Source organism: Dreissena polymorpha, chromosome 4 (genome assembly GCF_020536995.1).
Source record: "Dreissena polymorpha isolate Duluth1 chromosome 4, UMN_Dpol_1.0, whole genome shotgun sequence".
Taxonomy (NCBI): domain Eukaryota; kingdom Metazoa; phylum Mollusca; class Bivalvia; order Myida; family Dreissenidae; genus Dreissena; species Dreissena polymorpha.
In genome coordinates this window covers 137,185,582-137,199,977 of record NC_068358.1, presented here as the reverse complement: position 1 = coordinate 137,199,977, position 14,396 = coordinate 137,185,582, and the positions used below count along the sequence as shown (strand labels likewise).

The 14,396-nt window shown below is 38.3% G+C and overlaps 1 protein-coding gene across 4 annotated transcripts in view; it reads right to left on the bottom strand.

Annotated features, from left to right (window-relative positions):
* The window catches only part of LOC127876751 (E3 ubiquitin-protein ligase HERC2-like), a 151,743-nt gene that overhangs the window by 65,170 nt on the left and 72,177 nt on the right, over window positions 1–14,396 (bottom strand). For all 4 annotated transcript variants that reach the window (XM_052422186.1, XM_052422185.1, XM_052422184.1 and 1 more), the window contains exons 31-43: window positions 13,651–13,849; window positions 12,949–13,096; window positions 11,218–11,393; window positions 10,396–10,591; window positions 9,776–9,958; window positions 8,544–8,731; window positions 7,305–7,455; window positions 6,330–6,529; window positions 5,592–5,801; window positions 3,541–3,709; window positions 2,872–3,137; window positions 1,780–2,077; window positions 1,076–1,254 (exon numbers count right to left, since the gene is read on the bottom strand). In XM_052422186.1, coding sequence (XP_052278146.1) covers window positions 1,076–1,254; window positions 1,780–2,077; window positions 2,872–3,137; window positions 3,541–3,709; window positions 5,592–5,801; window positions 6,330–6,529; window positions 7,305–7,455; window positions 8,544–8,731; window positions 9,776–9,958; window positions 10,396–10,591; window positions 11,218–11,393; window positions 12,949–13,096; window positions 13,651–13,849 — 2,563 coding nt within the window. The remainder of the gene's footprint in view (window positions 1–1,075; window positions 1,255–1,779; window positions 2,078–2,871; window positions 3,138–3,540; window positions 3,710–5,591; window positions 5,802–6,329; window positions 6,530–7,304; window positions 7,456–8,543; window positions 8,732–9,775; window positions 9,959–10,395; window positions 10,592–11,217; window positions 11,394–12,948; window positions 13,097–13,650; window positions 13,850–14,396) is intronic.

Genomic DNA, 14,396 nt, shown 5'->3' with positions numbered 1-14,396 from the left:
AATTTAATTTCAACAGTAGAAGCTTTACACAACTTTTGTGAGAACCAAATACAAATCAATCGAACATTAATGTTGTTGTTTACAATGTAAATTTATTTAACTGTAAAACTTTAATGCAAAACAAGAAGGCGTGTGTTATATTGAAATCATGTCATTGGTTTAACACAAGACTTTAAAGTTTGCCTTTCTTTCTGGGCAATCACATTTTTCTATATAGTTAAATGATTGAATCTCCATTACTTTAATTGACATTAATTTAGTATATTTAAGTTATGGCAGAAAGCAGATTTTAGTTTTCTATAATTCTACAAAATTTCTTAGCCGGATCACAAAATTACAGCTCTCTCACGAAGATAAATCTATCGACTAAAGTCCAGGTATAATAAGAATATTTGTACGAAATAAATGCTGATCACTTTCTAACTGATATAGCTGGAAAATTATCAGCATTTAAAAATCAAACACAAGGAATTTAAGGGATAAAACCGCAAAACTACTTGTCTGGGCATGGACATCGTCATCTTGAATTTCATGTGATTGCCCCTCTGAAAACAATTTTCAATACACTACATTGCATACTTTTTTAGGTATTTTAGGATCTAGATTTTAATTAACAATTATTTCTGTAACCATAGCATCTGTAATCATAGCAAACAAATAAAACACACACACACACACAAACTGAAATAACGTGTATATACCCCATTTGACCCACTATCCAGATACCATATTGCATATTCCCCATACTATATCAACATTGCTTGAGTAATTTTTGAGTTATCATTATAGACACCAGATTTCAGTTTTCCATTATTTCTGTAACCATAGAAACCACATTTTTTGTCTGACAACAAAAGTCAAATAATTGACTTATTTCTAATATGGCTTCCATCAACATACCAAGTTTCATCAAGCTAGCTACAGAACTTTTGAGTTATCGCAGGATCCAGAGTGGGACGAACAGAAGGACAGATCAGAGATAACTCTATATATTCCACTCCGGTTACACCTTAAGCAGACTAAGAAGCCAAAAACACTATATTAGCAAAACCTCTTTCATACAACAACCCCTGACCTCTCCAGAAGTGTCCAACTCCTCAAACTCGGATGTGGAGTCCGTGTCAGTGTCGTAGTCCACAGACGAGTCACTCTGAGAGTCCGAGGACTGATCCATAGGCAGGGACTCTATGTGCTCTAGAAGCCAGTTGACCACAGTGTTGGCCGCAGGCATGTCAGTAGCACCGCCGGAGTGGCCTGAATACATTCATATGCACTTTAGTAAGACTAAGCAGTAAGGGTCTGATAAAAAGCAGAAATAACAAGAGATTGCCAAGCAATATGGTCCCCTACGTCAAACTCCACCATTGCCAGTAAAAAATTATTATTTATATATATATTTGTTGCCCTAGCAACCAGAATTTTTGACGTAGGAACAAAATGATGCATAATCTCCATATTGCCATCTATCCATGTTTCAAGTTTCATGAAAAAATACGAAGAACTTTTAAAGTTATCGCAGGATCTAGAAAAGTGTGACGGACTGACTGACAGACAAACTGACAGACAGACTGACAGCCAGACGGGGTGCAAACCATAAGTCCCCTCCCGTTTCACCGGTAGGGGACAATAATAATCTTCCTGGTCTGACTTGTGAAATGTTATTTGGTGGAACCAGAAATTTAGAATATGGTCAAGGTAGTTTAAATGTCATGTATTCACAGTGATTGCTTAATCCTTATGGAAAGTCGATTAGAACAATCACTACCAGCTATCACTTACCCAGGGCTTTGATGGCATATTCCACTTGTCTCCTCTGGAACCCCATTTCCATGATACGCATGACCTCTGGCAGAGGGGGCAGAATCTCTTGACGAGTCTTTTTCATCCTCGGTTTTCCCAGCACCGTGGGGAACTGCGCAGGCTGGTTGGTCTCCATGACAACTGGCTCTGAGGATGTGTCAGAATGTAGCACGAGGATGGGGGGTTCCATCTCGGTGTCAGATTCTTCAATCTCCTCCTCCTCTCCATACAGGTCCCTGGCCGCTGTCAGGTATTGGCTCACGGACAGACAGGCAGCCTGGGTTTCAACATGTATTGATCAATTTAACTTCCTTTTAGACATATGCCAATAAGACAAAGAAGCCTTAACATTTTGTCACAATATCATGCAATATTAATACACTGACAAACAGGCAGCCATGATTAGAACATGCATTGATTAGTTTAAACCTATCTATTTTAGCTCGATTGCATAAAAGGCTTATTTGAAACACTCTCTAGATCCAGTACTTGGTATCAATGGGGAAGATCTAAAGAACGCTTCCACAGTGGGGATCAAACCTGTGACCTCCCAGTCGGTAGGCGACCTTTTAATGTTTTGATTCATGTAACTTCGAATAAGGCATATCCCCATTAGACAAATAAGCCTTCACCTTTTGTCACAAAACGTTTAGCTTGATTGAAATATTAATTAAGTTTCATCACAAGAAATTATTCTGTGTAAGGTATGTGCAACAAACTATACAAATGGAAAGGACTATTTGAACAAGCACTTAAATCCACACCCTTTCCTCTGAATGAGTGGGTAAACATGCATTGTATGGCCATCAAAGTAATGAACACAATACAGACCAAAGTAGGTGTGACTTTGAAGTGACATACAATGTAATGATTCACCTCCATTTCCTCCATAGTGAGGATTGCCTTAGAAAGGACAATATGGTAAAGCACAATATCCTCACCCTCCCCTCAGACTGTGATGGTACACATTAATTGTGTGGGTATTCATATTTAATTAACACAAAACAGACTAAACTAGGCGTGACTCAGCAGAAATTCAACTCCATGTCTTCCATGAAGAAGTTTGCTCACCTCCATTTCCTCTCTAGTGAAGATTGCCTTGAGAGGCGAGGCCTGGGTGGCAGACACCAGGATCTGCTGCAGAATGAGTCCCGGGCTCTCTGGTACGGGCTCCTCCTCTGTTCGGGCCTCTGCCTCACGATTGGCCACCTCGGGAATGAGACTCTGGGAGACAATCTTACGCAGGATGTGCTGGTGCTTTAGAAGGACTCGCGAGGACCGCAGGAGGCCCAGCTTCACCTGCTGCTTGCCAAGCTCCAGCATGTCCACCTTGTGAACTGTAACAGGAAACCAAGGGTTGAGCTAATGTTTCTACTATAGAATTAATTGTTTATATCTTCATTATCTGTTGCAAAGTGGGAATAAGCTTTAATACATTTTAGAAAAAAATACTTCCAACTGAAAAGTTTAATTTTTTTAACAGCAGTTAAATGGACCTGCAATCTGAATCATTGATAAAGTTCATGTTTGATTTGATGTTTCCAGCATTCTTTTCTCTCATATTAAATCAACGTTTTATGACATTAATCATAAAATTACTGATAAAACCTGCTTCAAACATGTCCACAGACTGGCCAGGAAAATGCAGAGTTTTGACCACTTCTTTGAGAAACAGCGAAGAAAAGTACTGCAAACTATGTTTATGCCCAAACTGGGCAAAAAAGACAAGAACGTGCATACCTTCAGAGTCCATGGTGGTGGTGCTTGCAGCCAGGGGAGCTCTGTCCGAGTCCCTACCGTCTCTCTCCTGGCGGAAGTTGTGACATGCTAGGGACAGGATGGTACCCCACATACGGATCACATCTCCTGTCAGCGGCATGTGGGCCACATCAAACTCCAGGCCAGGAACCTGACATGATTACATAGCAACAAATGAGCTGTGCTCTGGTAAACCGGGCTAATGCATGGGCTAAAAGGTCATCACAGACTAGCCTGTACAGTCGGCTGAAATAATGATTTTTTCATTTAAAGGAAGTCTGTTGAAAACAAAAATCCAATCTAAGAGGAAAGTGTTGTCCCGGTTTAGCCAGTGAAGACTTTATGCACATGCATTAATACCTGTTTTCCAAAAGAGTGGCGGAAATATTAAACATTACATAATTGTGAGTGTTCTTTGCATATAGAAATAATTAAGGTTGTGTTATGGTTAACATCCAAATATGATTTAAGGGGGCAGATAATATATAATAGCGCTGGGAGCCATGCAAACATTATATGGACCTTTGGCTCTGGTCTGTTAAACTTTTAAGGGATGACTGCTTTGTCACTGTAAGGCATGGGGGCCCTCAGTCCTCTGCTCCTTTTTTTATATATCTTCTTACTATTACATTTGATCCATATTTATGGTTTAAACAAGTAAAACCAGCATATAAAAGTTACTAAATATACATAATGTTAGAAGTTTTTCAGGTATGGATTCCACCTTTCCTCTTTTAATCCAAACAAAGAGAACAAAGAGAGCAATGTAAAGACCATGACAAAGACAGGTACTTGCTCTTCCCTAGGCACATACACAAAATTCTTATTTAAATGAGCTTTTTTCAACCAGGGTTAATTTGTAAGCTAAAAAATTGACTTACCTGATTTTTGACATTAGTTTTTCTAGCCTGACATACTGACAGACAGATGTTTATCATGTATAATCCATTACACCATTACATCCTTTCTACACTGATGCCAGACACACATATTTAATCTATCTACCACAAGTACTCATAAGTTTTTTTTCTTTATATATAGGATCTTGCATGAGTGGTCGTTTTGTTTTGTATTGAATTTATTAAACAAGTCATCTAAATAAAGATAAAAACGAGGCTTTTTTTTTTTTTTTTATCTTTATTAAGATGACGAGTTTAATAAATTCAATACAAAATGACCACGAATCTAAGATTCTATTTATAACATGACCAACAAATTTTCTTTTTATTTTATGCTCTTTTTACCGTTTATTCACATTGTAAAAGAGTTTAACTGAAGAAATTCGCTGGAATAATGACGTCATTTCGTCAAAAAAATGACGTCATTTCACAGTTATATAACTAGTGTAATAACACCTGTGTAATAAACAAAATTGAGCATTACATTATTTCACTCCTGGAGCCTAGGTCATGATATAATAAAAAAATTGGTTCAATTCATATATGACGTAATTATTTAAGTATAACTCAAGACATTTTGTTACCATTGCCGGGAAATATAATCTTGTGGCAACAAGATCTTTAAACGATAATTTACTTGACTCCATATTGCACAATATACACTAAAGAATTACAATTTTCAAAGCAATTCTGGCAAATTGTAAAGATAAATTTGTTAAAAAATGTCAAATTTTCATTTTGGGAAGTAAAAACTCAGGTGCAATGGAATGGTAATGTCGTACAGTGAATACTAGAATAAGCCACTTAAATATTTAGATGCCCAATCGAGACAGGTGCTCATATTGAACATTCATAAATCATAACACAAGAGCAGTTAGGTTTTTGTGGCAAAATCTTTCCCCGTCAGAAGCAAAGTGAAAATGGCTGTATGCAACCAGCATAAAACCAGAACACCTTGCAAGTAACTCAAAGTCTGTTCAGGTTTTATGCTTTTTGCTGCTCATCAGTATCTTTGGAATTGAAATGAAGTCTGTAAAACTTGAATCTATTAAGAAAGGTCTTTAATTTCATTTCATTTTTCATAAACTACTTGAATGCCAAAATGCGTATTTGATAGTAATGTGTTAATTTTACCGGAGTGAGGGAGCTGAGTTTGCTGACAGTCACAATGCCCTCCTCCATCTGTATCAGTATCTTGCCCTTAGGAGTGATACGGGAGATCATCCCCTCCCCCTGGTCCTCAACTATAACATGGCCGCCTAAACGCGGGCGACCATCCACCCCTCCAATGATGGCCATCATCGCCAGCACAGAACCCTCGTCTATCTGATAGCTAGGGTCATTCTGAACACAGGGAAGTTAATGATATTCAATCATTTTGAGCACAGGTTAGTAGGACAATACCTCACCTCTGATCAAAAGGAATTAAATGCCATGCACTCATTTAAATGTGCAATATCCAGTCATTTTGAGAATATGTTAATATATTTCTTAAATTCTGCACAAAAAGAATGGAACGCAATACACTTGTTCAATTGCTTCGGTGGGTGTTTTACATACAGAACCAGGGTACATATTGACAAGACTACTAAATGAAGATTTTAGTAAATTCCCTAAAGTGCAAAAAGAAACAACAACTGTTGTTGGTTCATTTGAAGTTACTTATGTTTTCACTTATTTGCAAATATAAAATTGGCTTAGAATATTAAAAAAAAAAGTTTCCTTCATAGTTTTGTGTTTATGGCCAAAGTGCTCTTTGCACAAACTAATATTAATTTCTTAAGTATCATGAATAAATGAGTTGCAAACAAATGTAGTAACTTGAAGTATCCTTTCAGTTAAGCCATGAAGCAGGAAGTATGTTATGATCACCTTAATCACTGTGACCTGGTCCAGCAGAATATTTGGCACAGTCTTCATGTGTTTGACCAGATATTCATTGATGGAGATATTCCATGTTTCCAGGGTGTGCAGTTTCCGTAGCAACTGAACCAGTTCCTCTGCTATTGTGCTGGTGTAGGAGGCAGTCAGTGAGACTGGGGCTTTCTGCCGGCGTCTCGGTGTGTCATCATCTAGCAAAGGATTTTAACGGGTTGAGTTACCTGATGTGACACTTGTAACTTATTTCTATGAATTTTTATTGATGAAATCACACACTTTCAAACCTTATTTTCAAGCTGGAAAACAAACTTCAAGAACAGAATCATTGAGATAAAGCTGCATTATAAATCCAAGTAAATGGTGTTAACTTCAAACATTTTTTAACCACACTCATCTACAACCAATCATCACAAACTAAAAGAATGTTTCCACCTTCCATCATTTCAAGGCTTAATCACTTATGGGTGGAGAATTCCATTATTACACCTTAATTCCACAAAGAAAACAGACTGACTTCATATTTTAAATTGGTATCAAAAAATGGTGCTTAATTTATGGAAAAAAATACTATCAAATACATATTGAATATCTTATCATCTACTGAGCCCAAAGTCCTTATCCATCTTCTTGTCAGAGGTAAAATGTAAGGCTTATCTCAGGGTAAGAAAACACTATACTCCCCTTACAATGTTCATCAAAGGTGTTTACTTTTGAGTGTAGTAAAATTCAAAACGATTTGTAAAGAAATAGTTGAATTCCAACAGGTTGGGTTTGCAGTAAAGGAGACAAATTATAAATGAGCTCACTCTGTGACAAAGGGCTTCAACGAATGTGCTTCAAGTGTCATCTCAGATTAAACTGTGCAGTCCGCACAGGCGACTGGCAGACTGCACAGGCTAATCTGGGACAACACAATACCCACATTCATTTAACCCCCTTTACACAGAGTGTGGGTCCGATGTTTACCGTTGGAGAGAAGGGTTGGGTCTGCAGTACAGGAGACCAGTATGCTCCCTAGCAGGTTGAGAAGTCTGTTCACGATGGTTTTCACGCGGGAAATGTCCGTATCAGTGGTCCAGGAGGGAAGCACTCTCGACAGCAGCTTGATGGTCAGTATCTTTATGGCATATAGATTTGGCAATTAAAGCAACTTGTTGAACACGAATTCTTCAATACATATTTATAAAATATTTTGACAACAAAAGTTAATGAAAAGAAAAACAATCTTTCGTTCATAGAAATCCATCTTATCTAAATGCAGTTTAAACATAGGTATTCCTCTGGCCATCAATCAGCTCAATAATCAGTTGAATTATGTACGTCATACAATCATTGAATAAAGGAGGGAATATGATGACGTTAACCTATTAAACTGTGTAAGACTTCTAATAATTTTAACAAAATGTAAAAATGGCTATACACAAATTGTTTGATGCATAATTTGATATTAAAATGAGCCGTGCTCTGTGAACAAGGGGTTTAACGCATGTGTGTAAAGTGTCGTCCCAGATTAGCCAGTGAAGTCCGCACAGGCTAATCAGGGACGACACATTCTGCTTTTATGATATTTTTGGTTTAAAGAAAGTCTCTTCTTAGCAAAAATCCAGTTTTGGTGGAAAGTGTCGTCCCTGATTAGCCTGTGTGGACTGCACAGGCTTATCTGGGACGACACATTTTTGGCACATGCGCTAAACTCACTTTTCACAGAGCATAACTCAAATATTTTTAAACTACACATAAACTTGGAGCTGATATGTAACAATAATTATCACCAAATTTAAAATTAATTAAATAAATAAAACATGGTTCTGTTTTCTGATTTATTAGAATATCAATACAATCTAGTCCATCCTATAATGTAACTATTGGATTGTCATAAAGTAGCAAACTTCATATGTCGAATGTCAGCTTCATTGGTAACTATACGGATGCAAACTGGTAGCATAATGCAGTTAACAAATAAAAAATGCCCCCAGTGAATTGCTTTTTCATGTAAATCAAGCATAAAATGGTATAAAACACATGAGCTGAAAAAACTGAAGATTGCGTGTGCTATGGCTTTGACAAAGTTTTAATAGGGTTGGACAGAGTACATTAGAAAAGCTAATTTCAAAATCCCATTCCCTGTTTTTTGGTCATTGTATCAAATTTTGGTTACTGCTATTCCAACTTCAAGCAACTAACCACACCAAACATCCTACAAACCTCTTTGGACACGTTGGCCTGCTTATGAGCCTTGCCCTCCTCGAGGATTTTCAACAGGAGGTCAACCCAGCGATGTGAGGACATGGCGTGACAGATGGTCTTGTCCGTGGCGATGCTACGCAGGAATCCCAGACTGCACCAGCTGTAGTGCTGCTCACAGGCAATCTGAATTGACGCCGTGTTGATGTCTGAAATGTGCAAGTGCATTTGCGTAAAATGTCGTCCCAGATTAGTCTGTGCAGTCCACACAGGATTATTATGGACACTTTACACTTTCATGATTTTTTTTTAACGAAGGCACATCTAAAGAAAATTCCAGTCTAATTGGTAAGTTTCTTTCCTGATTAGCCTGTGCAGACTGCACATGCAAATCCAGGAAGACACTTGATGCACATGTTTAAACTGGAAGCCTGTATATCCCCCTGTAATTTGACTGAAAATGTACGCTATAATAAAAGAAACCTTAAATTTTCCTCTTTGATTTGGAAATCATTCTCCAACTTAAATTAATGAAACACCTGGTATTGTTTAATAAAATCACTAAATATCTGTCAGATAATGCACCAAATATGAGCTGACAGATTGATACAACAAAATAATATTGTACCATTTTATTAGGCTAATAAGAATTTCGTTCACCTGAGCCATGCAATGTGATAACTGAGCATCGAAAATTTGAATAAGGAAGTACAAATATACCATGGCATTTGTTAGAAACAGACTAATGTTATATAATACATGATGCATAAGAGATCTGTGTAACACAAATCATTTACCTGCCTGTATCACTCAAATGGCACTCTGCTAATTAGATTCTTTCTAATCATATGTATAGCAACATACGCCAAAAGGATTAGGTCACTATTAGTTACATTATCCTAATTTCATTTAACCCTTTACCACTTAGATACGTATTTTTATGCATGTGTAATCCCTTAGAAAGTTGATTTTAATTAAAGGCCTTTCTTACTGGGTTCAAGTTTTAAAGAATTCATTTCATTCCTTAGATACTGATGAGCAGCAAACAGCATAAAACCTGAACAGACTGCGAGTTACTTGCAAGCTGTTCTGGTTTATGCTGTTTGCACATAGCCATTTTTACTTTGCTTCTGAGTGGGAAAGGGCTATACCAATGTGACACAAACAATTGAGACAATCATAGAAATTCTTTAAGAAGTACCAAACATGGATCTACGAGCATGTCAGATCAGATGCCCAGTATGGAGACTTACTGAGTCCATAGTTACAGCCGCAGTCCACTATGTTCCTCATCAGTCCACACAGAGCCGACACAGCCTCTTTCTGGGTCGTCTCCGAGAACAGCCCAGTCGCTATGGATACTGTTCTCAGCAGGTTCAATGTCTCTTTCCTCACCAACACTGTGGGATCCTTGCAGATGTCAGTCTTCACTGACTCTGCAAAGAGAAAGAACATTGTGGATACTGACAGAAAGGAACTAAAGATGATACATTTTCATTTGGCTACACGAACATGTTTTAGCAAAATGTCAATGTACACATTTCATTTTTTCTATTGCTTAATAGCAGTAAGTATTACACTTAACACAAAACACATGTGTAATGGTAATTCCACCCATAAATAACATTGCCCAGTTTCATATCCCCTTCAGAGATGACTTTTAGTGTAGCCCTGACATAGTGGATATGGCTTTTACCTAGCAACTGGGAGGTCACAGGTTCAGTCCCCACAGTGGGAGCGTTCTTCAGATCTCCCCAAAAAGACACCAAGTGTTGGTTCTACCAAGGAAACGGACTCACGAGCCTTAAAATACACCATAGGCTTTTCATGCAATTGAGCTAAAATTTACAGAATGAAACTAGAGGTAACTGACCTTTGGTTGTTGTTTTGTCCTCCTCCTCCTCCTCCTCATTCTCCGGCAGCTCCGGTGGGTCGGCCAACTTGAGGTCATACTTGCCCTCCTTGCCCATCCTGTAGCTGTTAGTGCTGCCAGAGTCCCACTGGATACGTATCCACCCATCGTTACCCAGCTCTCCAACCACACGGCCAAGGCTTGGTGGGGGACCGTCCTATGGGGAGTATTATAAAAAAATTAGTCCCATTTTGGGAAAACTGGGCTTATTGTATGTGTAAAGTGTCACCCCAGATTAGCCTGTTCAGTTCACACAGGCTAATCAGGGACGATACTTTTGTTTTTCCAAGAGGCTAAGACAGGTCAGGCAAACAAGTAAGGCCAAGATTTTTTCACGGGTTTTTTCAAGTCTATAACTAGGGATGCAACAGCTTACAAAAACATTAATATTAAAAAACAAAAACTTTAGTCAATATCTCTGGTCTAAGCCAAGCTGACTGAATGATGGCTGATTTCTCAGCAGAGGTGTATTGATTAGCATCTGGTAGGCCTCTTCATACAGTGACTGGAGCAGATTAACACTGTTTATAAATTACATTCACAGTATCATATGAATTAAGATTAAATTAGACGTTTATGCACAGTCCAAACTTATAGAAGTCAAGCAAGCAAATTAGGTAGGAGTGCTGGAACACACCCCTGGTCCTAACATAATAACATAAGCTGCCGTAGGAATGTAATGTCAAAGGACCTCATTTATTTCAAAATACAATCACACATTTTTAAAATCATTTTTTCCATAACAAGCATCAAGTGAAAAAATCATGACACCTGCTACATTACCTGGTCTCCCCATTTCCAGTCCTGCCCGCGTACAACACGACTGCCGACCTTCATGAGTGCAGCCAACTCTGGTCCCGACAGGGGGGCGGGGGCTGACTGCTTCTTGTGCCTCTGATCCTCCAGTATTGCACAGACGCTTGGGGCCATCTCATGTACCGGACGGTCAGGGTCGGGACCTACAGGCACATATAAAGGATCTTACATAGGTTGTCGTTTTGATTTTGTACTTTGATGGTGAATTGTTAATATATATATATTTTTTTTTTTTTAAATTCTTCAATAACTATCCAAAGCCACATTTTGCCATCAATAAAAAAACAAAACAGAGGCTTATTTCGGGGAATTGCTTCTAATCCAAACACAATCTGAACTAAAATTATACAAAAAACTCAGAACATTTGTTACATTTAAGCCTATATGTTTATTGGTTATATGAGCCTCGTTCTGGGAAAACTGGGCTTAATGCATGTGCGTTAAGTAATGTCCCAGATTGGCTTAATGCAGGTGCGTTAAGTAATGTCCCAGATTGGCTTAATGCAGGTGCGTTAAGTAATGTCCCAGATTGGCTTAATGCAGGTGCGTTAAGTAATGTCCCAGATTGGCTTAATGCAGGTGCGTTAAGTAATGTCCCAGATTGGCTTAATGCAGGTGCGTTAAGTAATGTCCCAGATTGGCTTAATGCATGTGCGTTAAGTAATGTCCCAGATTGGCTTAATGCAGGTGCGTTAAGTAATGTACCAGATTGGCTTAATGCATGTGCGTTAAGTAATGTCCCAGATTGGCTTAATGCAGGTGTGTTAAATAATGTCCCAGATTGGCTTAATGCAGGTCCGTTAAGTAATGTCCCAGATTGGCTTAATGCAGGTGCGTTAAGTAATGTCCCAGATTGACTAAATGCATGTGCATTAAGTAATGTCACAGATTGGCTTAATGCAGGTGCGTTAAGTAATGTCCCAAATTGGCTTAATGCATGTGCGTTAAGTAATGTCCCAGATTGGCTTAATGCATGTGCATTAAGTAATGTCCCAGATTGGCTTATTGCATGTGCGTTAAGTAATGTCCCAGATTGGCTTAATCAGCGATTTTCCTCCTTCTTTATAAAGTACCGGTAAACGGCACTTTCCCAATAACGAAAAAAATACAAATTTCCCAATTGCTGTCCGAAAATTCCCAATTAAAATAAAAAAAAAAAAAAAAAAAAAAAAAAAAACAACTTTTTTTTTTTTTAAGCAACATTTAGTTAGTTTCCCTTTGCAGCTATATAGCTTGAACCTAGGTTTATATAATATTGACAGCTTGAAAACACTTGGTTATCAATTTTAAAGTATTTGGGAGCAAAAAATCAAATACACCAATTTCCCAATTTGAGGTTTTCACGAATCGATTTTTCCCAATTTTGAGGTTTTCAGGACTCGATTTTTCCCAATTGGACCGGTACGGGTACTTTTCCCAATTGGACAAGGAAAATCGCTGTTAATGCATGCGTGTTAAGTAATGTCCCAGATTGGCTTAATGCAGGTGCGTTAAGTAATGTCCGAGATTGGCTTAATGCATGTGCGTTAAGTAATGTCCCAGATTTGCATTTGCAGACTGCACAGGCTAATCTGGGACAACACTTCACACACATGCATGTGAAACTCAGAATTCTCAGAACAAGGCTCATACATTAATAAACAAGATTGCAATTTTAATGATGATGCTAGTTGTGGGTTGATCTCCCACAAGACGCACCAATGAGCCTGAGGATGCTCTGTGTGAGAGCTAGGAGCCCGTTGTTTATGAGCAGGCTGAGGCTGTTGCCCTGGTGAGAGGACACCAGCAAGCCAAGGTGGGCAAGGATGAACCGTGCCTGGGGCAGCATCCCAATCTTCAGCTTCTCCTGAAACACAAGTAATAGGAGCTTAATATACTTGTTCAAAGTGTTGTCACGGGCTAATCAGGGACAACACTTTACAATTTAATTTTTCAATCATAAGAAGTCTCTTCTTAACAAAAGTCGAGTATAGGTGGAAAGTGTTGTCCCTGATAAGCTTGTGTTGATTTCACAGGCTAATATGGAACAACACTTTCCACACATGCAACTCCATTTTCCCACAGCAAGGCTAACATATAACAAAAAGCTTATCAGATCTTGTTATATTCAACTGCTAAAATGCAGTCTTTAATTTTCAAATGGCTTATCAGCTTTTCTGTGAATAATAACGTTTTTAAAATAGGCGTAAAACTAGGCTATCTCTTCATATTGTTCACCATTTCTTCCACTTCCAACTTGATACAGCAAATTATATCACAGTTAAATGTGTTAAAATATAAAATAATGGTTTCAACATGTCGGTGTTTAATACCCACTAAGGTAAAGGTATATTAATTAATACTGCTACTAGCAATATGCGTTTTTGTGTTGATGAAGCATGTTTACACAAACCCACAAACCTTTGTATTGTCCTTGCTGTTAAAGTTGGGCATCATCGGGTTAACTCCTCTCGCCTTGAAGGTCATGTCGACCTGGTGGATGTACTGTCGCAGCTGTGTGATGGACCATCTGAACAGCTCAGAGAAAGTCATCTGCAGCAGGATGCGGTCACATGGGGGGATAAGAGGAATGTCCGTCAGACAATGGGGCATCGGCTTGCTGGAGGGGGGAAATATGGGCTCATGTTGAGTTGAGTAAAAGGACCCTAAATTGAATATCATTCTGGAAAAACTGGGTATAATGCATGTGCAAACAGTGTCATCCCAAGATTAGCCTGTGCAGTGTGCACAGGCTCATTTGGGACAAACTTTCTGCCTAAGCTGGATTTTTGGTTGGAAAAGACTTCCTTTCATGGAAAATTCCATAAAGTCCGAAAGTGTCTTCTTAGATTCTTTTTTTGCCGACTATACAAGCTAATCTGGTATGAGACTTTACAAACATGCATTAAGCCTTGTATTTTTAGAACAAACATCAATTGATGGCAAAATATGGCACCTGAAAACTTGAAATAAACTTGTCCTTACAGGCATCAAAATTATGTCGGACAATCAGATCCATACCCACTGATAAAATAAATTAATTTTGTCGAAAAAAATGCATCACGGCTTTTGTTGCATTTTCATACTGCATATCTCACAAGTCGTACCAGATTCAATTCCCAATCGCAGAAAAATGGCTTGGTGTCACAAATTTTCACAAAATTTAA